This window comes from Leguminivora glycinivorella, chromosome 13 (assembly GCF_023078275.1).
Source record: "Leguminivora glycinivorella isolate SPB_JAAS2020 chromosome 13, LegGlyc_1.1, whole genome shotgun sequence".
NCBI lineage: Eukaryota > Metazoa > Arthropoda > Insecta > Lepidoptera > Tortricidae > Leguminivora > Leguminivora glycinivorella.
Genome location: NC_062983.1, coordinates 3,219,192 through 3,247,123, shown reverse-complemented (window position 1 = coordinate 3,247,123; position 27,932 = coordinate 3,219,192). Strand labels below are relative to the sequence as shown.

The 27,932-nt window shown below is 36.4% G+C and overlaps 2 protein-coding genes and 1 long non-coding RNA gene across 7 annotated transcripts in view; 2 read left to right on the top strand and 1 right to left on the bottom strand.

The window, feature by feature from the left end:
* Positions 1-27,932, top strand: part of LOC125232674 (neural cell adhesion molecule 2-like) — a 347,116-nt gene that overhangs the window by 222,644 nt on the left and 96,540 nt on the right. The window lies entirely within an intron of this gene.
* On the bottom strand, positions 86-27,932 carry LOC125232462. Of its 5 annotated transcripts, XM_048138141.1 has the most exons (5): positions 6,463-6,605; positions 6,274-6,375; positions 5,869-5,994; positions 5,605-5,759; positions 86-550 (listed from the first exon to the last, which is right to left on the bottom strand). In XM_048138141.1, coding segments are annotated over exons 1-5 (810 nt in total). In that variant the 5' UTR covers positions 6,465-6,605; the 3' UTR covers positions 86-125. The 5 variants fall into 5 exon arrangements, with proteins under 5 accessions (XP_047994098.1, XP_047994097.1, XP_047994096.1 ...); XM_048138140.1 differs by lacking the exons at positions 86-550; positions 6,463-6,605 and adding an exon at positions 27,126-27,932 and having other exon boundaries at positions 2,610-5,759; XM_048138139.1 differs by lacking the exons at positions 86-550; positions 6,463-6,605 and adding an exon at positions 6,734-6,751 and having other exon boundaries at positions 2,610-5,759.
* Positions 11,074-15,583, top strand: LOC125232463. The gene is made up of 3 exons (XR_007177744.1): positions 11,074-11,151; positions 13,812-13,967; positions 15,430-15,583. It is a non-coding gene; the product is annotated as an uncharacterized LOC125232463 (long non-coding RNA).

The window sequence follows — 27,932 nt, the reverse complement described above, 5'->3', positions numbered from 1 at the left end:
TTTAATTTTTAGCTTAGATTTTACATAATTTGCATAAGAAAAACTTATTAGTTAGTATGGATATAAATAAAACGACAACTTACTCATATAATATTTATTACTTATATAATATTTAAAATACAACTTTAATAACTAGTACTGTATCCACAAATTTTTTTTGAAATTTTATTTATTAAAGCCTCTGTGCTGTCAATAATTTCATCAAAATTATCGCCTGCAACATACTGCGCGCTCAGTAATACATTTTCGTTCTGTTCATCGTTTTGATCCCTTACATCCTCTGTTATGTTGATTATTTGAATTTTGATCAGTTTATTGCCTTTGATCTCATGATTATTTATCACAAAAGATGGTGGGTGTCCTTGAGTCCTTTTCACTACTTTATTATGAATGTTAACTTTATTACGTTTCTTGGCTTTAGGGTTTTCGATGTTCTTTTTAATTTTTTTATATAAGTCGCTATCGTCAAATTCTTGTGGTAGCTCAAACTCTTGTGCATATTGCGAAAATGGAATTGGGATGTCTTCGCTGTCTGCCATTTTTTGAAAACCTAAGACAAAACGAAAAATTATATAATATTGATAAATCAGATTACACAACGAACAAAAATGTATATAACCACAAATAAATTAATTTTAATGTTTATTTGATTTGTAAAATATAATATATAATTTTAATATATATATAATATATATATATATAATTTTAATAAGTAGTTAGTTAAAAAACAACTTACCAGGTCTATGTCTGCGAGTGGATAATAAAGACGCGTTGATGCTATTCGAATGTAACCAATTAAAAATTACTTTGCGCTTATAAAGGTTAGCTATTGTTTGTTCAGCAAAATATAAATGCGCAATCCTGTTATATGATAGCTTTAACTTTACACGTGTGTATGTCTTTACCTAAACAAGTCACAACTTGTTTTATGAACACGTTTATGAATAAACTATCTATAGAAATGTTTAAGGTAAATTAAAATGAAAACAAGAAAATAATAAGATAATATATTTATTTATCATAAGACATCACTGAATAATATTGTTAAAATAAAAACACAATAAGTATAATAAGTAGAAGAAAGATTTATTTTTAGGACATATAATTGAATTAGTTATTATCTTCAACTTATATTTATAGTTTTTAATAGATTTATAAAATTAATATCAAAATGTTGTTTCAATTATATGTGCTATTCAATTTACTAATGACCTCTGACTGCATATAGTACAATTTATTTTATACAAAACATGACAATTGATTACAAATTAAACATTAAGTATTGAGGTATGCCCCAAGCTTTCGTCACTATTTGGTTGTCAGATATCATACGCTTATCATCATTAGCTGAAAGGGCGACTTTATTTACACTTTGGGTAAATATATTGTGCTTAATCGACTTAAATAATATGTTTCTTCTTTTTATTTCATCTCCTTGAAATAATGATTTCACGTAATGAGAAAACTCAAATTTGCATACTACAGGTTCTCTCACACCCTTAGCTTTTTTAATAATTTTATCAACTGTTTTGATAGAATACACTTTAGAACGAAGTCCAACATACTCTTTAATCATTTTTCCTTTCATTTCATCCTTAAAAAGTCCTGGCACTTTTTTATTTTGAACAGGTAATAAAAATTTATTATCAATATCGTAACAACTAGTATCGAAATATGTTAAAAAATGCATTCTTAAATCTTTAAAAAAGTCTTTTGTTTGTATATAATAAACAAAACTATCTGTATCCGTGTAACACATTTGTAGACGAGTATCATAAAAACGTTTAAATACTGAATAATGAAAATCATACATATGACTTTTAGATAACTCTAGTACAGCGAAACCAATGTAGATCGGTTTATCTAAAATTATTAGATCTGGTTTCAATTGAACTGCCACCAAATTTTCAGTAAAAACTGATACACTGTGAAAATTTGGCCTTGCAATTAATCTGTCAGCGGTGATTTTCTTTTTTGTTGTGTTATCATTGTCTGTCCACTGATTAACTAAGCGCACATCAACCCTTTTCTCAGTATTTTCTAAAGTTTTACCAAATATACTGTTATTCATCAATTTACAAAAATCTTGTTCAAAGACAGACGTTGCCTCTTGACGTAGCCTTGTATTCATATCAATATATTGTTTTAAGTAAGGGGACTGTTTGAACGTAATTACTCTATGTACTTTTTTTAATTTTAAACCATGTTTAAGACACGTTTTCAAATGTACATAATGAATCACATACAAATATTTGTCATATAGATTAGGTACCAGTTTATAATGCGTCCCACCTGGTGGAACACATTTTTCGGGACAAAATGGTAAATCATTATGTTTATCATGTAAATCATTGGGGTAAATAATATCAACTTCTAGAATGAAACCATAATCCGAGTCATCAGGGATTTGAGTGATATTTAAAGCACTTATTTCATTGGTTTCTAGAAACCTAAAGTCTGATAGGGGCATATACTGACACATGCTGTAACCATATAAATTATTACAGTCGATATAAATTAGGTATGAGTCTATCTGGGATGAGTCATAGTGAGGTAAGTATATGTTATTAGCCTTTGCATATCGTAGAGAGGTCATACAGACTCCCCTCTTATTCCAGATTGGATCATCTTAAGCATGTTAAAGTCATCTATAAGCTCTAATTCAATACCAGTTTTCAGAAGCATGGCATCAAATGATAAGCTAGGTGTAGTTAAATAAAAAGCAGGATCCAAGTCATAGTGTTGTTTGCAAGTAGCGCGAAACTTTTCAAAAATATCGGTTAGCAGAAGAACATCCGTTTGCAAATATAGGTCTGTATATTCACCTAAATTTTGAATTTTAAACTGTTGCCATACTTTTTGCGCATGATTATAATCTTTTACAGAAATGTTCTCATCAGTGAGCGAATTATGAAAACAGTCAATACTTGGCAGGTATTTTTCTTCAAAACATTGCCATTTATTCATATACTCATAGGGAAACACACCTTTTCGTGTAAGTAATTCAAACTCCTCATCATTACAAAAATATTTATGTAAATGAACAAAGTCAGATTTCTGCATAGTTGTAGTTAGTTTTTCTAAACTTGTATCTAAAAATTTGAAAGAATCTACAAAACGAAGCTGAAAATACTCATTCTCGATAGGGATAAATTTAGTAAAAGAAATATAGTTTTCTTTGGTTTTAGGTATAACTTTGACGTTTCCAGGTGCCTCCCCCAATTTTTTGATAAATAGATGGCAATCATAACCAGACAGATTGTGAAAAAAATAGGTACGAAACAAGGACGTTTATATTGTAAGTTACATATATTATGTGCTGCTCCCCGATATCTTCCTGTAATGTGACAGTGATCTCGAACCCGATCAGAAAATAGAAAATGGTTACAAATATGACAACGTTTAGCGTTCAAAAAGTTTTGGTCGTCATTCTCATTACATATTATTGGGGTATTTTTGTTCACAATTTTATAAATTTTAGCAACATCTTTGTAGATTGCCTCAATAAATTTATCGACGCAATCAGTACCGCGATAAGAGAAATAACGATTATGACTCGGATCTGCGTTACAAACAATATGATACCCAAAGGCAGCTGGTATATGATGATGCAAAGTTGTAGTGTTAGGGGTAAGACTATCACTAGTATCAGTATCAGAGTCACTAGTTTCAGTTGGTTGTAGTAACGATTCAAAATCTGCATATATAACGAATGGAACATTCTGTTTACGATCGAAATGTTTAAATTTAATTACTGTCCCCTTTTCTGGTAAAACGGTAACTATTCCAGTACACAAGTGATTTGCGAGTTCTTCCTGCGTGAGAAAAAATAACAGACAGGTTTCGCAAAAGTATATCTTACTATTATGCTTTGTTACTTGTCTGCGCACAAGACGACTCAAGTCTTTAATTAGAACATAATGTGGTGGGTGACTACCATCGTCTATTAAAAGTAGGTTTATATTTTTTCTACATTTCTGATTACTAGATACTTTAGACTTGTAAAGGGGGCCCACAACAATTTTATTATTTTTCAAACCAAAAATCGTCAATGAAATCATAGGGTTATTTTTTTCGAATATTCTTATGTCATCAAATGTGACTGGAAAAGAAATTTGAGAAATATTCAAAACGTCTCGAAAATTAGGATAAGATGATACTCTTTCAGGGTGTTTTGTAGAAGGATGCAAAGCCGCTGTTACACACCATAAAAAACAGCATTGATCGTTGTTTTGTATATTTATACATGCTTTTTTGTTTTTTATGAACTTTGGCAGGTCAACATAGCTTGAACCTCGTAATGGTTGATACTTGTTAATGTTGATCTCTAAATGAGAGTTACTAACAAAAGCCCATCCACTATCACGGTCTTGAAATTCCTCAAATTTTTTCTTTAGACAGTTAACAACTTCGCAAAACAGTGACTCAAAATCATAACTTAAGTATAAAATTTTATTTTTAGTTCCAAATGATTTTATTGATTGACTATTATCTTTGAACATTAAAAACAATCCAAAGAGCTCGAAATTTACTTTTACGCACGTATGTTTCGTAAGTGAATTATCTAAAAGCCGTTTTATTTTGTTTCGAATAGAGTTCATAAACGCATCGACAGACGCCAGACTTTGGTCGTTGGTTGCTGATATACGATAAGTGGCAATGCGCATCCGAAATGCAGACTCTACTACTTCAACACCATCATTAAGTAATTTGTTAGAACATACAGTTGTTTTATGTGCAGTGCTTCGAAGATGACCTGTCCATTTATTTTTGTCTACAGATGAACTACACGGTACACAGAAAGGCATAATGAATTATGTTAATGCAAAAGATGTAGCTAAACTCACTAGGCTATTTTGAAACCGTAATTTGTCAAACACTAATTTAATACATCTATTTACTATTAGCATACGTTGTATTAATCAAAACAGTTGACTCGACTGACTTCTCATTAAGAATGCAATGAATTGTTAACACTATGCAAAGTATGGTAGTATAAGTCTATAAATATAAATCAAATAAAGTCGCAGTATTAAATTATCGCATTCGAAAATATTCTTTAAATTTAACAGAAAGTAACCTTTTATCTTACAAAAATTAATTTCTGTATTTATTCATTAAAACTTTTTCGCACATAAAATATTGAAAACCTATAATATTTAAGTATCTATTTTTGTACACAAACTATTTATATAAGCGTACGATAATATCGTACGCTATACGAATATATTATATTCTTAATGCAAAAACCATATTCGAGATTTAGTTATAGACGTAGGTATCTACCTTTGCTATTAACTATAACTTGATTTTGTCAACAACTTTGAATAAAAAATAACAAAATTTTGTTTAAATAGAATTCTCTTACTGTGGGAGATTTGAAAATATTCAACTAATTTTTTTTATAATTATTATAATAAACAGGTTCACATTCTCCAAAAATATTAAAGGCTTGACCTAAGAACGTTTGTATTTGATTCCACTCGGAGGAATTCTCTTGACATTGCAATTTAACCGACGCTAATGCTTTTTTATAACGTTCTTCAGGCTCAGATTTTTGGTAATCATTAATGTTATACACTTTTAAATCAATGAAAAAATTACCGTCTGTTATCGTAGTGCGTCGACTAGAACCTGTCGATACGCGGCTGGTAAACGATGATGTTGTCTTGACGGTTTTCGAACTGCCCTCGCTGGTGATCTTCTCTTCTTCTCTTATGATTTTGAAGATATCGGTTTCAGGCGATTTTTTGGAAGAACTGAAAAAATAAAACAGAATTACAATATTTCAAGCAAATACATTATGTTATAGTTGCACAATCACAATAAAGTAATTTAATTTTAAAAACAACTAAAAATAAGTAGTACCTAGAGCCAACATTCTTATTTTCACTGGTTGACGTTCGTGCTTTTTTGGTTGTTTTTTTCTTTTGCGCGCAAGGTGTTGGTGAGGATGAATGTAGTACCCGTCGATTTTCTGTTTCAACTTCGGACCTTAAATAAGAAAAACAATATTAAATATATGTCAATTAATAATAATTATGTTGACACAAAACTAAACCAAGTTCATAGTTATGACTGACAACGTTATAAATAGATGAGAATAAGATAACTGAGAAATAAATTAACGTGATAAACACACAGATATGCCTTACCAGGATTAAATCCTGTAACCTCAAGCTTAGAAAACAGAGTCACTAACGACTAGACTAGCAGGAACTGTTAAATATAACTCTAAGGATTATTTTAATTAATATAAAATAAATGAATTACCTTGCGGCTGAGGATGATTTCCTTTTCTTGATATTCTTTGTAGCAATCTTCTTCGGTTCAGGTGAGGGCGTGCGCGTGTATACTGAACATTCGGAGTCAGACCTTCAAAAAAGAATAAAAATATACCAACAATACTTAAATCAAAGTTTTAAAGAGATTCGATATATAGGGTTATAAATACTTACTAACATTTTAAATGAAGTTGAAAGTTGCAGATTCCTCACTTAACAAAAATAACGAGCAGCTTCACGTCGCAATACAGAATAGTAAAGAAATTGTTGCATAAAAACGCATTATTTTATAGTGAAATATTTGATGAGTTGATATTAAATCGAAACATAAATATATGGCTAAAGAACCAAGTTCTGACATTCAACTTTAGATCTAAATATTATAAATTTAAATAAATATTATCGTTTTTATAAATTGAAGCACATAATTTATATTCAAAGTATATTACCACTTGTATTTCACAAAGCGCCGACAAAGTATCGAATTAACAAATAATACCGCAAGTCTTGCAACACGTGTAAATATGACCGCTACCACGAGTACTTACCGATTAAGTTCAAAATGTTTTTTATTTTTTATTTCAGTATATATATATATATATATATATATATTGTCCTCCTTTCGGCCGTTGTTGATCAGGCTGAAATCCGCATCAATTGTTGATCTGCCTTTACGGGCCTGTTACTAAGGAAGTGTTGATTTTATCGTGCTAATATTGCTATATATTAATTCTCCTTCTTGCAACGCTGTGCCTAAGTGTGCCACAAAGCCTCTAACTCGTCACAAACTGGCACGGCGATTGTTGATCTTTTAACCGCCTTTTTTTTTACACATAATAATACTTTGTTGATCAACGTAAACATTTCTTGATCAACATTTACTGCGGAATCTAGTATTTTGAAAACGGCGCGGCGCAACGGCAACGTCGCAAAAATGAAACGGAAGTATATTAAAGTGCGATAGGCCTACGTACGCAAGTTTACTGCGCTTGCTGACTTTGTCAGTCATTAGTCTATTTTCGTGCAGTGGACATGTTTTGCAGTTGGATAAAGTGTTTTACGGTGTTTTGTTTGAAAAATGGAAGACACAACAAGTAAGTAACTCTAATTTGAACTTACTATTTATACAAACGTATTTTTACAAGCTTTTATTTATTTTCTCCTGTCTCGTTGTATGTCTGTCTGTAAGTAATCAAATCTTGCAATTTAAATTTGATACACTTCGAAATTTGACTGAACTTTGAAATTTTGTATGCATGTATAACTAGGATGACAATGCAACATTATTATGACATAGAGCTGATCTGATGATGGAGCTGGAAGGTGACCATAGGAACTCTGTGATGAAACAACCAAACACCGTCGTGTTTGGGTTTTTTAGAATTGCCTCAATGATTATAAGTTGACCATGGGAAGGAAAGTACAGTCAGCCAAAAACCTTGTGTGTGCAAAAATTAAATTCCTGTTAAAAAGGTTACTCGTGGTATGAAATGTCTAATTTTTAACCCCCGACGCAAAAACGACGGTTTGTTATAAGTTTGACGTGTCTGTCTGTTTGTCTGTCTGTCTGTCTGTCTGTCTGTCTGTCTGTCTGTCTGTCTGTGTCTGTGTCTGTCTGTGTGTCTGTGTGTCTGTGTGTCTGTGTGTCTGTGTGTCTGTGTGTCTGTGTGTCTGTGTGTCTGTGTGTCTGTGTGTGTGTGTGTGTGTGTCTGTGTGTGTGTGTGTGTGTGTGTGTGTGTGTGTGTGTGTGTGTGTGTGTGTGTGTGTGTGTGTGTCTGTGTGTGTGTGTGTGTGTGTGTGTGTGTGTGTGTGTGTGTGTGTGTGTGTGTGTGTGTGTGTGTGTCGGTCTGTGGCATCGTAGCTCCTGAACGGATGAACCGATTTAGATTTCGTTTTTTTTTTGTTTGAAAGCTGACTTAGTCGGGAGTATTTTTAGCCATGTTTCATGAAAATCGGTCCACTATGTCGCGGTCGGGGTGTTTTTTCAATTTTTTAATTTTGTGGTTATAATCGCTGTTGCTTTATTCTCTTCTGTACACTGCCTATTTGCAATTAAACAGACTAAAACCATTCACTTTTTCTAGGTGCCTGTTCAAACACCAGGATTATGTCACCAATATTAGACCCTGATTCACTATCTGAAACATCTTCGATAGTGCCAATTGCGAAGGAAATTAAAATAAGTAATACAGATATACTACGTGATGACGCAATGATTCGGGATTCTGAATCTGAAACTGATGTCGATATGCAGGTGGGTACTACCTATTTATGCTAACTAACCTCTTAAAAATGGGCACAATGCTATGTACAGTTAGTTTGTCACTTGAATAAGAATATTTTATTTGCATAAGTAAATGTAGTAAACAAGTGTAGGTATAGATATTTTGGTGCTACCATAGGTACCATCACATGACAAAAATTTACTTTCCATGTTTTTACATATGTATTTTTGTTCGATCCATATGTATTATAACCAGGGTGCGTAGCCGAATGGCACAAACGTTCACGAAACGCTCACGAAACGAAACGCTAGTAGATATCTATCTCTATCGCTCTTGGATATTGGCGCGATAAAGCCGGACTAACTGACGCGGCGTTTCGTTTTCGTTTGGCGTCGAAGAAATGCCATTCGGCTACGGGGCCTGACATCGTTGAAATAATTATAATAGCTTTTTCAGTACAGATGGTCGTTTTTTTACGCACTAGTTCGAGAAGTGGTTCATTATATGCCTGGTCGAAACTTCGGAGGCTCATCTGTACTGAAAAACGTCGTACGATACACGTGCGAAAAGGAAATTTGTAACTCGTGTCGATTTAAAACATTCCCTTCGGTCGTGTTTTAATTTATCGCCTCTCGTTTCGAACTTCCTTTTTTACGCACTTGTATCGTAATGTACTATTTCGGTACAGTGCGGCCGCGGCCGTGTTGTGTTAACAGAATATAATACATTACGATACAAGTGCGTACACATTTTGTACTTCTGTTGCTGTTAAAACAACTACTAAACAGATAATAAAATCAATATTTAAGGAGGTTCCATACAAAAAACATTAGTTTTTTTCGCTGTTTTTTATAGATAATCGTATGGTACCCTTTGCGCGATTTCGACTCGCACTTAGCGAGTTTTTATTAGGGTTCCGTACCAAAAGGGTAAAATGGGACTTTATTACTAAGACTTCGCTGTCTGTCCGCCTGTCCGTCCGTCCGTCCGTCCGTCCGTCCGTCCGTCCGTCCGTCCGTCCGTCCGTCCGTCCGTCCGTCCGTCCGTCCGACCGTCTGTCACCAGGTGTAGGTATCTCATGAACCGTGATAGCTAGACAGTTGAAATTTTCACAGATGATGTACCTATTTCTGTTGCTGCTATAACAACAAATACTGAAAACATAAGAAAATTTATATTTAAAGGGGTCTTCCATACAACAAACATAATTTTATTGCCGTTTTTGTAGATAATGGCACGCAACTCTTCGTGCGCGAGTCCGACTCGCACTTGGCCGGTTTTATTTTTATTATTTTATTTCTATTCTATTTCTATTCTATTCTATTCTATTCTATTATTGTGGCGCAGAAATACGAAGCTATATCTTTAGGCTTTAGGCTTAAAGATATAGCTTCGTATTTCTGCGCCACAATAATACGAGTAAAAATAAAACCGGCCAAGTGCGAGTCGGACTCGCTAGCGAAGGCTAGGCAGCCTTTTTAGGCAACCCTAGGCACGCCACGTAAATATTAACATAATGATCGATTTCGGTTCGATTCGGATTCGAACAGAGAAGCTTCAGCTTCATAGGCAGCGTCACTACTAAGCTAACCGGTCGTCTAAACCCAATTGTTCTTTACTCGTCTCTCTCTGTCGGTTCATACTTAAAATCCAGCGGGAGAACAACAATTTTAATGTAGTTTCTTTTACAGACAAATTCGCAAAATGAGAGCAACGTAAATATAATCTCTAATATAGAGATTTCAGGATTATCATCATTTCTAAATTTAGGCGAAGTTTCTGACAATGAAGTAGTCTCCATATCAGATTTAAATTCAATCGACCCTGTGCGCCTTGACCAGGTAAAAAATATTGTATTATTAGGTATTACCTATCCTCCCTATCTATTTAGGTATTGCCTGTGTGGTGACGGGTTAAAAATTTCACCACCCCCTTTCTTCCCGTGGGTGTCGTAGAAGGCGACTATGGGATATGGGTTAAATTGTGGTGTAGGCGAGAGGCTGGCAACCTGTCACTGCAACGTCACAGTTTCGTTTTCTTTCAACCCCTTACTTGCCAAGAGTGGCACTGAAGCTTTAGTAGTTTCATGTGCTCTACCTACCCCTTTATGGGATACAGGCGTGATTCTATGTATGTATATATATATGTACCTATCCTAGACAACATGGCAGAGCAATAAAAAGTCTAGTTATTTAAAAGTGTACTAATATAATACCTACATAGTAATAAATGGTAATTTTTATTTTCAGGAGACAGAGAATTATCCGGAATTATTAAACAAAGAGAAGAAACCAAGAAAAAAGCGAAGAAGGGCATGTCGCACTTTAACTTCAACCCAAAAACTCGATTCCGAAACTGATACACAGGATTTTTCTCCCAGTGATGGCTCAGATTTTGACCCGGATTCAGCCAGTCGATTTAGTGATGACTCAATGAACCTTGTATATTTATCTGATGTAATATTCTCAATATTATCTATAGATACGAATTACTACTTAACTTACGCAATTGTACTACAAAATCTGTCATGATTTTTTTTTTAGGTACGAAATCATCCGGACAACAAAAAATTCTGGAAAAAGTCTCTGTTGGAAAGACAGGGCTCTAAATTAGACACAAGTCAGAATACGAGTAATGATAAGGTAAATTAATTCTGTTTTCTTAACCAACATTCTTTTAAATTATGGCCCTGAAGGTGGTTTTCCACCGGCAGGGCGTGAATGGGCAGAGCGGGGAGGGAATTGAAATCGCCCGGACCCTTTTCCACTAAAAATTGCCATTAATAGCCATCGCGGGCCTGCGCGAGCCCGCGCGTGCCTGCGCGTGCCTGCCGCAGATTGTAGGTTTCATACGATACTCTATGTCGAAAGCAATACGGTACATTTTTACACTAATAAATATCTCAATTCAAGTCTCGCACATCCTCTTCAATCCGCGCCTCGCCATGTCTCGTCGCGCTCTGCCGGTAGAATACCACCTTCGAGTTAATTTATACTCTAAACAGAAAGCAATACGGTTAATTTTTACACTAACTAATATTTCAATTCACGTCTCGCACATCCACGTCAATCCACTCCTCTCCACGCTAAGCCACTTTTCGTCTCGCTCTGCCGGCGGCAAACTAACATCAGAGTTAATTTATACTTTAAGTCGGAAGCAATACAGCAGGGTTAGCACATGATTTCCGCGAGAGTATGTCGCCGCGAGATAGACTACCCGTCCTTATGTCATTAATACAGTTAGAAGAAGACGTGTCCTCTATCTCGCGGCGACATACTCTCGCGGCAATCATGTGCTAGGCCTACAGTTCATTTTTACACTAACAAATAACTCAATTAAAGTCCCGCACATCCAAGTCAATCTTTACTATTTTCACCAAAGATGCGCTGGGCGAGAATTTAAAATTCGCCATACAAATTTCAATTCCCTCTCCGCTCTGCCCATTCACGCTCTCCCGCTGGAAAACCACCTTTAGACATCCATATAGAAATATCAAATAGTGAGTATGAATGGAGTTTTTGGAGCTGAAAATGCTCTATAAAACAGCCTCCGATTAGAGCGTATGTCTTTCGATCCGGAGAATCCGGCTTCGGAAGGTAGGTATGTAAAGCCGTTGGTCTGGGCATATACTAAGTATACAGTCTTTGGCGACTCAATAACTCTGACACCAGGGTTTGTAAGGTCGATCAATTTTACAACCCACACGTTAAGAAGAAGTCAATTATGCAGCTGAAGTTACACTTCCTAATGTGACCGGGAAACTAATATAAGCCTGATACCTCACACCTATTACCTTCATCATATGAAAAGCCTGCCATTTATCGCTAAATATATTATAGGTAAGGCTTTGTTTACGAAACAAAGTAGCTACCAAAAACTAAGTCTTCTCTGTCTCCCTGTAGGTCTAGGTAGATCAAACCGCAATTAGATTGCCAACTGAGTATTCTTGATATGTGAGAATCTAAAGCTCCATACCTTACAATGTGAAATCGTAAATAATTGCTTGTTAAGTTAGTTAGCTCCTTGTTGACTACGGCACCCTAAAAATGAATAGCAACGGATATAAATATCCACAATAGCACTCAAAACGAAAGGTCAAGAATACTCTTTTATTTAATTAAAATCTTTAAAGAATATCTTTCCGTTTTGAAGACCTTAATTATACAGTCAGCAGCAGAAGTTCCGAAGCGGGCAAGGTGTTCACAATGATCCTAACACGTTCTTATTAATAGTACTAAAAATAAGGTCGTGCCAAGTTCATTTTGGACACCTTGTTCGTTTCGGAACTTTTGCTGCTGACTGTACAACAGCTGCTGTTTTTTCGTGGTCAATTAAACCTATTATTAATTGACCACCTCCGGCCGGCAAGCGCCACTTTACGCAAAACTAAATTGCCGCCTGCCGGCTCCGTCGGGCAGAAAAATAGTATACAAACTTCGGCCGGTAATGGGAAAGCCTCGGATCACATGTTATAGTCCACCTCGGCTTCGCCTCGGGCGACAATAACAACACGTCATCCGTGAGATTTCCCACTTAAACAGCCTAGGTATAGTATGAATTTTCTGAGATGCACTTTTCGCTTTTGCCCTAATCTGTTAAACAAAGGCCTTTGTTTCTATTATTCGCTGCGGTTAGCTCCCGTTTAAACGGCACGTGCTATAGTCTCAGTGTAGTTAAAAAGCAACTATCATGATAGCAATAAGGTTCAAATCCATAAAAAGCCCTTTCGGAGATAACACGTTTTGTCATCTTCAAAAAAAGTTACCTGCACACTGCAAACTGTTTAATAAATTTGAACCTTATTGCTATCATGATAGTTGCTTTTTAACCACACTGAGACTTTAGCACGTGCTGTGGAAACGGGAGCTAACCACCGCGAATAATAGAAACAAAGGCCTTTGTTTAACAGATTAGGGCAAAACCGAAAAGTTCATCTCAGAAAATTCATACTATATGTAATCTACTATTTAACTGTTGACAAAATAGAACCTTGATGATACCTACATCATAGACCCACTTTAAATTAACGTAGGTAAGTATTGCAACAAACATAGTTGTTATTATCTTAATTATAACCTAACTTTGGTTTTTACCGTTATTACAAGTAACCTAAGTACGTCCAGGATGTTCAGCTACCTTTCATACAAAATGTTATCAAAATGGCCCAGCCGTTTGAGCGTGAATAAGTAACAAACATACTCGTACACCACACTCACAAACTTTCGTCTTTATAATATTACTAGAGCGATTAACGTGATATGAGTAAGTGTTATTAGTTATTATTCTGTTGATCTTGTTTCAGATGTCAGAAGAAAATTTTACAGATTTTGAATTAAACTGTACACAAAATCTGCCAGGAAATAAACGTATAGTGACAAACAATCAAAAATTGGATGGCGCAATTGATCAGGATGTCCCATCCCCTATAATTATCATTAAAGACATGGCGTATGATAAGGTGAATAACAATTTATCTATACATTATGATTAAGCTGAATTGAGACGAAAATCTGTACATGAAAAATATTTGAATAAAAGTTAGCTGGGATTACTTAGAATCGATAAGAAACATATTCTTAACAGTTTTTAGAATATTTGACTTTATCTTTGTAAGCCTCCAAATAATTAAAATAAAAAATAAGCTTAAGAGGGCAGTAAACCACTCATTTCTTCATACAAACGCTCTGGCCTGTTTCCTCCGTGATTCCTGAACACAGGATAAAGATTTGATAAGTATTCACAAATACTGTGCCGGTATGTTTTGCTTTTTTGTATATTTTTGTTTGTACAGGGTGTAAGTAATAAAATGCTGGTGATCCGTTTAAGGGGGTATTCAGTAGCGTGGTCTGATTGGGGGTTCTAATTTTTTCCCAATCAGACCACGATATTGAATGCCCCCTTAAACGGATCACCAGCATTATTGTTACACTCTGTATGTGTATTACAGCACTTTAAAAATGCCAAAACGGGCGTTTTATAAACGCCGCATTTAAACGCTTGATACACAAATCTGTCAACAATTTTCACGAAAAGCAAAACAGCAGCACAACTTCTTTTCTTTAAGTATTTTAAACATCTGAAAACTAATTAAGTTTTGGAAGAGGAAATAGGCGAGAGTGGGACATCGATTTGCCGCCAAAAACTGTTGTCATCCTTATCTCATTGTGGCAAACATGGATGGAGACAGCATTACTACTTTTTGAATGGTTTACTGCCCTCCTAACAACTAAAATAGTAGATCTAGTTAGCAGTTTCCTAACATAATTGTGCGCATAGGGTTACAACACGGTTACAAGCATGATGACTAAATAGATCAGTGGTGTGCGAAGTACGCAGACCGCGAGCCGGAGATGGCCCGCGGGCCGTATAGAAAGGAAATCCTTTCCATCCGGCCCGCAGCCCGTGATGATGATTAAAGTGCACTTTTGCTGCAAATATGGCCCTCAAAAAAGTTTGCCCACCCCTGATTTAGATGCAGCCGGTATCACTCAGTTAAACTTATTTGTTCACGGCTTAAACTAACTTTACTCGGATTTCAGGCTAGAAATGTAATAAATTTCATCAAATCGACTATAGATAGATCGCTTAACTGATTCCTCGCCTGTGCGGTACGGGGGTGCCGGGGTAGGACGACTGAGGGGTCGGGAGGGAGGTGTGTGCGTATTTGACCGCCACCCGCTCCTTTGTCACTTCCCTAAGTCGTCCTTCCGCGGCCGCCCCCGTACCGCGCAGGAGGACTCATTTAAGCGGTCGGTCTATAAACTTGGTAATGACTATCCATTTTATGAAATTGACTATAGTCGGCTCAACCCAGTTTAGCTGTGGAGAGATAAATTAATCGTAGGTTGGACTAACTTAGATTCAGTTGCACTTCGGGCTTTCGAAATGTATACATACATTAATATGATTCTTTTTTATAGTCTGAGGACGATTCGGAAGAGTCAAATTCGGAGTTGGAAAACAAACAACCTGAACAACCAATAGCAAAAGAACAAAAGAAGAAACGAAAATGGGTTCGAAAAAATGCTTGTATTTTTTGCGAAAATCTCGTCACTAATTTTACGCGTCATTTATTGAAACATCACCAAAATGAATCGGAAGTATTACAGTATATGGCAATCAATGATCTCGATCCAAAAGTACAAAAACAAAGAAAAAGACAAATAACTGATGACCTTCGTAACAGAGGAAATTTCCTACATAATTCTAAAGTTATTTTTGAAAAAGAAGGTGAACTAATACCAAAAAAAGGGACGTGCCCATTATCAAGCCCTTCTACTTTTACCACGTGTAAAAATTGTCTTGCAACTTTCAAAAGAAAATATTTTTATAAACATTTTAAAAGTTGTGGCTCAGGACTCCTAGACATGGAAAATTTACCTAAATCCTATAGAAAACGAGTGCTAGCAAACCATAGCATCAGTATAATTCCCCATTTGTCAGCAGCATCTCAGGAAGTTAAAAACCATATTTTGCCAAGATTGCGGAATGACGAGATTTCCGTATTAATTAAAACGGATCCGCTAATTTTGGCATATGGCTCACGATTAATGAAAAAGAAGAAAGAAGCACGCAGTAGAAAAGCGATATGTTCTAAGCTACGCGACTTAGGAAACTTATTGTTGCATTTAAAGACTGAAGATCCTTCTATACAAAAACTTAGCGATTTATTCAAACCACAACATTACACAACATTTATAAAATGTGTTAAAAAGATGTGCGGCTTCAACGAAGACACCGGGTTCGTCGAAACCATAAGCATACCATCTAGACTGAGACCCAGTATACTAGGCTGCATTGAAGTTTTATACACAGAAATGATAATGGGCACCGGAAGTCAGGCTTATAAAGAATCTGTAAAAAAACAATTAGATGAATTTAAATTATTGATAGAAATAAACTGGGAATGGGAAATTTCTTCCAATGCTGAAAAAACTCGCAAACGCAACTTAATGACAAAAGAAACAGTAATGCCTCTGGACGAAGACATACGTATACTAACAGAAAAAGTCCACGAACTTGAAAAAAAATATTCAAAACAGCTAAAAAACGATGTCACTGTTTTGAATTACGAAAATTTGTGTGAAGTCACAATTGCACATATAATAGTGATGGATAAAAAAAGGGCTGGAGATGTAGCTGAAGCTGAACTTTGTTTTTATCTAAACAGAAAGGAAGAAGAAACACCCGCCAAAGTTTTAGAGCTATTATCACACGAACAAAAAGAAACCATTAAACAGTTAGACGTTTTTATGATCCCTGGAAAACGGACTCGCTCAGTTCCCGTGCTGCTAACAAAACAGATGCGCAGAAATATAGACCTAATTGTTGCCAGTCGCAAATTGGTTGGAGTTTCTGAAGGTAATCCATTACTTTTTGGTAGACCTCTTACCTCTCGCCCATTTGATGGTGGCAAATGCCTTAACAGAATTAAAAAAATGTGTACATTACGAAATCCAAAAATGCTTACATCTACTGGTGTAAGGCACCACATAGCCACAATGTCTCAATTGCACGCAAAGAAAAATGATCAATACACCGAACATTTGGCAGGTTTTTTGGGTCATGATTTAGCAGTTCACTCAAGTAACTACAGATTACCCTTACAAGTGATCCAGAAGGCGGTAATTGGCTCCTCTGTAATGGAGTTTGAAAAAAAAAAAAGTGAAACTATAACATCGAAATCTATGGATATGAAAAAAGATCTAGATAAATCAATAGAACTACATAACGATGATTTGATAAAACAGACACAACAACATGAAGTAATGGATCCGATAGATATAGCTGTAATAGAAAGAAGTCAAAGTCAAAATAAACAATCCCTCCAAGAAAACGAGAAAATGTTACAAATTTACCATGCTGAAAGAGGGATTCATGAAAAAAATGATTTGGAAGAAACAGGTCGAATCGGAGAAAACGAAGAAAACGAGAAAATGTTAGCAAATTACCGTGCTGGAAGAGGGATTCATGAAAATAATTTTGAAGAAACAGATGGACTTGGAGAATATGCAAAAAATTTAATACAAGCAGAACATACTAATGACATAGTAGTTGAAGATGAACCGTATGAAATGAGACCGAGAGAAAATCCGAATACGGCACAAGAATTTTGTGAACTTCGTGAACTGAATGGGAAATATAAGGCAAAGGAGAATGTGAGAAGTGTTAAAGGGCAGTTTCAAGGTCGTCTGTATACTAACAAACAGGAAACGTGTTCTAAGAAAACCCCTTTGCAGAACGCTGAAAGTAATAGTGACGAAGAAGAAGAAATGACATCTATAAAGAAGTTATACTGCCCAAAATCACTCAAATCATCAAGTGAAAGCAGTGATGACAAAGAAATCGACCTAGAGATGGAAGGACCCATACTAAGAAAAAAACGCAAAGCTCAAAATATTTCAGATGAATCGCCACCTAGTTTAGAATCACAAAATGTGGTAGAGACGCGTAGGCGAAAGAAAACTCATACTCGATGGACAAATGAAGAATTAAAGGCAGTAAAAACTTATTTTAAAGACAACATCAAAAAAAGGACTAACCCTGGAAAAGCAAAATGCCTTGAAGTATTGCAGAAAGTCCCTGTTCTATCTAGAAGGACCTGGATGCAGATAAATACGCAAGTCAATAATATTTATAAAAAAAAATAATTCAATACGTATCGCAACTAAAAAAACGCGTATAATTTATCGTAATACTCTGTTTTTATTTTATTATTTTTGTGATGTTTCATATGTTTTCATCACACTTGCACACTAAATGTGCTATTGCACCCAGGCGGAGCGTGAGTTATAGGGAGTTAAGAAATTTCTGGTACTGTATTCAACTGTTTTTTTACCTTTTGCATATTTTTTATAATGCAAGTGTGATGAAAAACATTGCGTGTAACTCGGGAAGTATGAATATTACTAACTCGAGTCTTTAAATCGCTCCGGCAGCCGTCGCGATTTAACTTACTCTCGTTGGTAATATTCAACTTCCTTCCCTTGTTGCACAATGTACTATTGTTATGTTTTCAACATATAAAATAGCTGTACTGACACAACATTTTTTTTTATAGTAAATATCTAGCGGCTGGGCGTCAGAGCGTGTGGTAATATTTGAAACTTTGTCAGTAACACTATTTTTGATACTGACAGTACCTATTTAAATAAAAGATTAGGTTGGGACAGTCACTAGCAATAGATCTCACGACTGACACGCCCTTAGTTACAGAGACAAAGAAGCGTGTCATATATATCTCTGCTGCCTTCGTTGTGTAAGATTGCTGGTGACTGTACCAATATTTATTCTGTGACTGTACTGTCGAGCTAACGGAACCCTGACCGACCATAGAACCGTGTCAAACTAATCTGAAAAGTAAAACTGTAAGATGTGTTTTATGTAATCTTACTTTGATATAATTCTATGGTGGGTCAGGGTTCCATTGGGCTGATAGTACACATAAATAAAGATGTCAGTTTTTAGGAGATTATTTTTGTATTTTTGTTAATATTTTATGTTATGAAACTTTATAAATCGTGTAAAGCACTGATAACGATACCCATTTAAATAAAAGATTAGGTTGGTACAGTCACTAAGAATAGTACCTATAGATCTGACTTGATGAAGGCCGCAAAAATATCTGAGACACCCTTAGTTAGGGACCATCCACACTCATGAGACGCATGTCTTGCGGCGCGCAACGGACGTCTCCGCCACGCCGCCAGAATGTAATTCAAAAAACGTCTCCTCAGTACATTTTGTATAGGAAGGACGTAAGACGCGAGCGTGGAGGCGCGGCGCGCGCCACGACTCCGCCGCGCCTCCTGGGGGCACGTCTTACGTCCTTCCTATACAAAATGTACTGAGGAGACGTTTTTTGAATTACATTCAGGCGGCGTGGCGGAGACGTCCGTTGCGCGCCGCAAGACATGCGTCTCATGAGTGTGGATGGTCCCTTACAGAGACATAAAAGCGTGTCATATATCTCTGCTGCCTTCGTTCTGTAAGATTGCTGGTGACTGTACCAATATTTATTCTGTGACTGTACTGTCAAGCCAACGGAACCCTGACCGACCATAGAACCGTGTCAAACTAACCTGAAAATTAAACTGTCAGATGTGTCTTATGTAATTTTACTTTGATATAGTTCTATGGTGGGTCAGGGTTCCATTGGGCTGATGGTATACTTAAATAACGATGTAAGTTTTTAGGAGATTTATTTTTGTTAATATTTTATGTTATGGAACTTTTTAAATCGTGTAAAGGACTGAAAACGATACTTATACTTTAATGTCGTTGCAACTTTTTAGGAGATTTATTTTAATGCTATTAAAACTATCGTGAGATATCGTGTGATAATAATTAAAAACGGTACCTATAGGTAAACTCGCGTAAAAATTGTTGATGATTATTATGTAGATTTATTTTTGTTAATATCTTATGTTATGACATTTTTAAATACAATTCCGCCATACACAGCATACGGCAAACAGGAACTGTATGTATCACGATGGCAGATGACACTACTTAGCAATATGCATTTGAGATATGAGAACAACTCCTCGAACTGCTGCATGGCACTTGCAGTCGAGGGTACCTTGCAAATGAATACTGTTGAGTGACACTGTCTGCCGTTGCCGCCTGCCGCTGCCATCTGCTGTCTTAAGTGTTTAAACGAGTTATGCTTAAGTCCATGTAACTACCACTATCCACCGCCCTACACGGCTGTCAATGTTGGTATAATAAGACCTCAGATTACGATAAAGTTTTATTCTTGCATGTCACTCAGAATGCGTTAGCAGTGGACTAAAGCAAAACACTTAAACATCTACAATGGTAACGTTATGGCGGGTAAAAACACTATTTTTACAGTTTCTTACATTTTTCTGTGAAAACGGTGTCTTATTCATCTACATAGTGAAATAATAAAAAGCACTTTTAAAATTGTGTCGCTAACTTCAAACTCGGGTAAATCCATTCTGCTTTAAGGCTGATTATGTATAAAAATATTTATATAGGTACCTAATCTGAAAAATAATCAATCTTATAGCAGAATGGATTTACCAAAGTTTGAAGTTAAGCGACACAATTTCCATCCATTCCCTACTAGTATAAATAATACATCTCTGAATATTGGGTTATACTTACGTTTGTAATCAATAAAATTGTCTCGGTTGAATTGAAATTCTAACAAATTAATAAACAATAACTAACAAAATTTGTTTTATTAACCAAGGGCCCCTTTCTCGAAGCTACAAGTTACAATTTACAAGCGGTTCTCAATGTCTTATATGACAAGTTGGAAAGAGATCCGACTTCCGCTTGTAACGTGTTACTTTTTGTTTTGAGAAATGGGCCCCAGTGGTCTTCATGTCTAGGTATCTTAACTGTAGACTAAGGGCCAGTCACAGATTAATGTAATATGGCGGGGTAGCTCTCACTCCTAAGAGAACAGTCAAAACCATCTATACGATGAATTTAACTATGATGTAAGTTACAATTACAGACGGTTTGGTGCAACGTACCCTTAAGGTGAGTAGCACCAAACTGTGAAAACTTCTCATACACGAATGAAAAGTTTTGACAGTTATATACGGGACGACAGCTGCCGCGCCATATTTGACATTGATCAGTGTGTTAAAGTGTGTTGGTACAACTCGCCCTTATTGAGCCATCGTCCGTCATTCCGCCGCCGATTTCGTTGCTCGTTGTTGGGCTATCCGTCGTTATAGCAGGCTCGTTGCTCGGCGAAGAGATCGGCCTTTTGCTGGGCTAGCTTGGAATGAGAATGCGCATAGTCGGTCGCCCTGTTGTCCGGGCGGGCTCGACGCAGGGCGGCGGTTGCTCAGTTTCCTGGGTGGGCTCGTTGAACAATTCAATGATTTTAGGGTTTCGTAGCCAGAATGGCAAAAACGGAAACCTTATAGTTTTGTCATGATCCGTCCGTCTGTCCGTATTTCACAGCCACTTTACTCAGTAACCATAAACCCTACGTTGATGAATTTTTACACGAAGGTGTGTTTTGAGTGCCGCTACTAGGATTTGTATATAAATAATGAAAAATAATTAGGGGAGATGGGGCACTTCATACGTAACTAAGTAAATTTTTTTTGGCAAATATCCTAGTCTGGTAGGTACATTATTAAATAATCGCTCTTTTTTATGCCAAAACTCAAATTACGATGACAATAATTTAGTTTATTTTTTAGTAATGATCAATTGATCATTCATTCAACCTATAAAGGTTCAATGACCTCGCCGAGAAATATTAATCCTGTCAACAAATGTTCATCAGGTAATGGTTGATCCGTTGGCAATAGTTAATATGAACAGTTTTTGTTGATCTGATGTATGACTGACTCTGCATACAGATGATGCTTGATCAGATCTGATATCTGATCAACAATAGTTGTCCGTTCTGGTTAGGTTACGTCAAGTCCAAATAAATAAGATTCACCCTTTTAACACGTATCACGTGTCTTTTTATTTTAAATAGTATTTTTTACAGTTTAAAATCCTAGCTCCCGTTGCCCGTGTGGTGACGGGTTAAGAATTTCACCACCCCCTTTCTTCCCGTGGGTGTCGTAGAAGGCGACTGTGGGATATGGGTTAAATTGTGACGTAGGCGAGAGGCTGGCAACCTGTCACAGCAATGTCACAGTTTCGGTTTCTTTCAACCCCTTATTTGCCAAGAGTGGCACTGAAACGAGTAGTTTCATGTGCTCTGCCTACCCCTTCATGGGACACAGGCGTGATTATATGTATGTATGTAAAATCCTAGCTACAAAGTTTTACTGTAAATATGACAAATAACATTTAATCACAAAGTAGGCTTCGTCAGGCGGAAACGAAAACAATTAGCCACAGACTTCCTTAAACCAAAGATTTAGGGCCAGTTGCATCAACCACATTTGACAGTCACATCATCGCATCGCAAAAGGCTTCGTCATTGCTTATCTTTAATGAAAAGTAGGCAAAGGGAGGGATGCACCGAATTTTAGCTGGCTCAAACGCCCCCTTCACGAAGTGCCAGTTCAGACACAGCGGAAACCGTTTCGATTTTTAGTCACTTTTATTGTTGTTTTGCGTGAGAGCACTGCTGTCCGGAACTCGGCCTGCGGCCTCGCGTGCTTGGGAGCCTCTCAGAGACGCTCCAGGCCTTCGGCCCTATGCGGAGCTCGGCTTTCGGCCCTCGCTGGGTTTCGAAGCTCAGCGTTGGGCCTCCGGCCCGCCGCTTCGCTTTTTAGACACTTTTATTGTTATTCTGCATGGGAGCACTGTCTGTCCGGAGCTCGGTCTGCGGCCTCACGTGCTTGGGAGCCTCTCAGAGACGCTCCGGGCCTTCGGCCCTACGCGGAGCTCGACCTTCGGCCTTCGCTGGATTTCGAAGCTCAGCGTTTGGCCTCCGGCCCGCCGCTTCGCTTTTCAGTTTTCAGACACTTTTATTATTGTTCTGAGTGGGAGCACTTGTAGTTGTCCGCCCGGAGCTCGGCCTGCGGCCTCGCGTGCTTGGGAGGCTTGATGTATCGTTGGCTAGGTATTTAAAAAGGAATAGGGGTTTACCGAAATCATTTTTTTTTATATTGGTAATATTTTCGGATATAATTGCTCCAAAAGTAAAAAAAGGGTGTCTCCCCGCTAAGACTAATATGTATTCTGTGGTTCCATTTATAATTTACGGTTGTGTAGAATCTCTGCTACAACTATTGCTTTTTAGGGTTCCGTAGCCAAGATGGCAAAAACGGAACCTTTATAGTTTCGCCATGTCTATCTGTCTCTCTATCTGTTTGTCTGCCCGATGGTAATTTCAGAGACCGTTTGCACTAGAAAGCTGTTATTTGGCATGAATATACAAAATTACAAATGTAAGTGTATTTTAGTAAAACGTCCCACTTTGTCGTTTACCATTAAGGCGAGATTTACTTGTATTTTTATATGAATAAACTGACCAAGCGGCTTTATAGCAATCGACAAAGAGGGACGTTTTGCTGTGCACACTCACAAATAGTTATTAGTTATTACGTATGTGACTTACATAATAAAGGGCATTCACACACGAGTGCGGTTTTATGAAACGAGCCGTATTAGGTGAGTTTCATAATAAGATCACATTTAATACCTAATTACGTGCATTATACAATTGTATACATAACTTTATCCATATAAATATTATAATATCTAAAAATATATAGGCTCCATTTATTTGTTTACGGTCTCTCAAATAATCACAAAATAAAAATTTTTAAAAAACCCCCGACCGCGACCTAGTGGACCGATTTTCATGAAACATGGCTAATAACACTCCCGACTAACACAGCTTTCAAATAAAAAAAACTAAATCGAAATCGGTACATCCGTTCGGGAGCTACGATGCCACAGACAGACACACACACAGACAGACAAACAGACAGACAGACGGACAGACAGACAGACACGTCAAACTTATAACACCCCGTCGTTTTTGCGTCGGGGGTTAAAAACGGGCTTATCACTGCTTCCAGTATAGTTCCACAGGTGGTAAAACAACGATGGTAAATTAAAATTTTGAAAAAACCCCCGACCGCGACATAGTGGACCGATTTTCATGACACATGGCTAAGAACACTCCCGACTAACTCAGCTTTCAGACAAAAAAAACTAAATCAAAATCGGTTCATCCGTTCGGGAGCTACGATGCCACAGACAGACACACACACAGACAGACAGACAAACAGACAGACAGACAGACAGACAGACATACAGACAGACAGACAGACACGTCAAACTTATAACACCCCTTCGTTTTTGCGTCGGGGGTTAAAAAATGACTGGCGCGCCTGTACTGAGGCGCGCACGGCCTCCGTACTTAAGGGTAAAACGGGACCCTACCACTAAGTCTTCGCTGTCCGTCTGTCTGTCACCAGGCTGTATCTCATAAACTGTGATAGTTAGACAATTGAATTCTTTACAGATAATGTATTTCTGTTGTTATAACAACAAATACTAAAAACATAATAAAGTGAATATCAAAACGGATAATGGTACGGAACCCTGCGTGCGCGAGTCCGACTCGCACTTGGCCGGTTTTATTACTTTAAGATATCGGCACAGAATAAGTAATAGTACTACATAATATGGGCATCGGTTGCTGATAGCGTGATAGTATAGATTACATATCTAGGCCGTTTAAGTGGGAAATGGTTCGGATACCATGTAATTGTCGGCTGAGGCGAAGCCGAGGTGGACTAGCATATGATTCGAAGCTTTCCCATTTACTGGCCGAGGTTTGTATAGGTACTATTTTTCTGTAAATCCGCCGAACGGTGCGGGCTGTAAAGAATACCTACTCGATCAGCTGGTCGTAAAAACCGGCTCCATATTGGAGTGATAGGCCTAGGCCGGGAAAGTTGTACGAAATTCCATTACATATCCTCTTCTGTTGCCACGCTCTAAATGGGTACTTCCGAGCCTATTTTTAGGCACGTAATGACAACATTTCTCTGCATACTTGAGAATAAGTTATTTTCCCCTCACTAGCTCGGAAACACGTGTTTTGTCCTTTAATACCAGCGGGTAAAAACGCATTTTATCCACTAGTGGATAAAGTAATTTGACCTTGAATAGAGGCAAATTTTCTGCTTTAAAATTGATAAAAGTGGGTTAATCTAGTTATGAAGATGTTTTACCACCTGTGGAACTACTGGAAGCAGTAATAAACGCGTTTTTTGCGTTGTACTTTCCTCGCTATAGTGAGGGAAAAAGTTTTTCCCCTCACTAGCTTGGAAACACGTGTTTTGTCCTTTAATACCAGCGGGTAAAAACGCATTTTATCCATTAGTGGGTACCTAAAGTAATTTGGCATTGAATAAAGTCAAATTAACTGCTTTGAAATTGATAAAAGTAGGTAAATCTAGTAATAAAGATGATTTACCACCTGTGGAACTACTGCAGGAAGCAGTGATAAACGCATTTTTTTGCTTTGTAGTTTCCTCGCTATAGTGAGGGGAAAAGTTTTGTGTTACACTCGGGTGCAAATGTATTTTACTTCTCGTGTAAAATGTATTTTAATTCCACGCTCGGCGTTAAAATACAACTTTGCACTCTTGTATTATTAAATAACTATTTCACCACCCCAACTGGTAAAGGCTTTCTTTGCTATTCGAAAACAGATAGCAAATTTCATTTTATCCACAAGAGTGCAAAGTAATTTCATACAAATTTTAACTTCATGCCTTAAGCGGGCTGGTAGATTTTACTTATAAATGATGATTTTGAATCATAAATATTGAATTATTCAATGGATTTGATTTAATTTCATGTTTTATAGTTAGTATTTTGTTCGTGTTGGTGTGGTGAAAAAGTTTGTGTTTCACTCGGTGGCAAAGTTTGTTTAACCTCCGTAACCTTTAAATCCTCGCAACGCTCAAGATTCCACTTTTTGAACCACTCGCTACGCTCGCGGTTCAATATTGGAATCTTTCGCTTGCTAATATTGGCACGTGCGGTTAAACAACTACTTTGCCCCCTTGTAAAACAAATAGCTATTGTACGTAAATTCTATCAGCAACATTAAGATATTAAGTTAAAATTTGTATGAAATTACCTACTTTGCACTCTTGTGGATAAAATGTAATTTTGCTATATGTTTTCGAACAGCAATGTGAGCCTTTACCAGTTGGTGTGGTGAAAATAACTATTTTGGTTGTTGCCACTGTCGACTACATTGAACTCTGCGTAATCTAGAATTTAATAGATTTTTTTATGGCTACGATTCTAACTACATATTAGAAGGTTACTTTGTACAATAGAAGGATATTGATTGCAGAGAACAGTGGCAACAGCGCACAATAGCAAACAACCAATCGTGGAGAAGGTGTTCCCTGATTGGTCCATTTGAATCAGATCAACAATTGACGGAGCGGATTTGTATAAAAAATGCTATGAATAGTTCGTAATTTTGCCGGCAGATGGACAGCAGTTGTTGATCCGGTCGGAGCCACATTTGTATGCAGAGTCATACATTAGATCAACAAAAACTGTTGTGATCAACAATTGCCAACAGATCAACAATTAACTGATGCCAAAACCCGTCTGATCAACATTTACCGAGTGGAGATATCTATATATATATATATATATATATGACAAATACCATCAACACTATCGTTTTTCGTTAGTTCGGGTGCTACCTACGTAAGTATTAAACATTTTTGAAAGAAGAAAGAAAGTAAGAAAATAAAGACATTAATTGCAGCCAAATAAAATATACAATATGAGGCTTACATACTAAACAGTACAAAATCAGTTACATTGGGTTTGGTTTGTGGTTGCAAAAGGACACCACTCGACATATGCTCTGACACTGATGGTGGCACAGCGCTGGTCTTCCGTGGAGCCTTGGGTCGGGCGATAGTGCAATACAATAATTATTATACAATTAAAGGCACAGAGTAATTAAGAAAGTCAGTGACACACTATACAAGGACAAGACTACTTATAATATTTTTGAACATTTATGGAAAACAACTTAAAAACAAACCTTCTTCAATGCATATAATATGTATTAACATATTATATGCATTAATTATTTACACTAAATTATTATAAAATCATTAAAGAACAACAATGTTTCATACAATAAAACACAACTCACCTTTATAGAATGTTGGTTAAATAATATCATGGTATAGGACAATAAACACAGCGTCATCATTTTCAGTAAGTAACATGCAATTCTCATATCAGCGACATTGTTGATTGAAATAAAATACCTCGACACATTGTGATTAACACAACAGAAGCGTCATTTCGAATAATAGTTGTTGATATGCAGAAAAAAATTATTACTATTATATATATATATAAATGTAATTAACTTAAATTCAATACACTATTCTTTTCAATAGACTTATTTGTCAAAATAATTTGAATTTGCGATAGTGAAAAGCAAAAAGGTTCGCGTCTTTCCTGTAGATCATTTCAAAAATAAGGGTTTAAATCCTATCTTTTATTTAATCAGTCTGTATTACCATTACTTTTCATTCATTAAGCTTATCAGTATTATGTTCATAAACTTAGATGCGTATATGACTTAGGTAGAAACAGTAACCAATCTCTTATTTTATTCTTTAATCGGATTATTACATATCAACATATCGGACTCGACTACCTGTTATCGCATGTTCCGTCACTTGTTTATTTATATATTATATCCAAAGTATGACAAAGACAAAGCATAGCAGGTTCGACTATTTACGTTTCATAAACAATTTAGAGTATTAATACATACGTACTTTGTTAGTCTTACGATCATATGTATGTATGTAACTATAGACTTAAATAAAAATTATGCTTTATTTTCAGTGGATAACATTGTTTTTTGATTTAACCTTACTTTAAGTTTTGTTGGTTTTACATTATGAACTAAGTTTACATGAAGATAAAATTACATAAATGTATT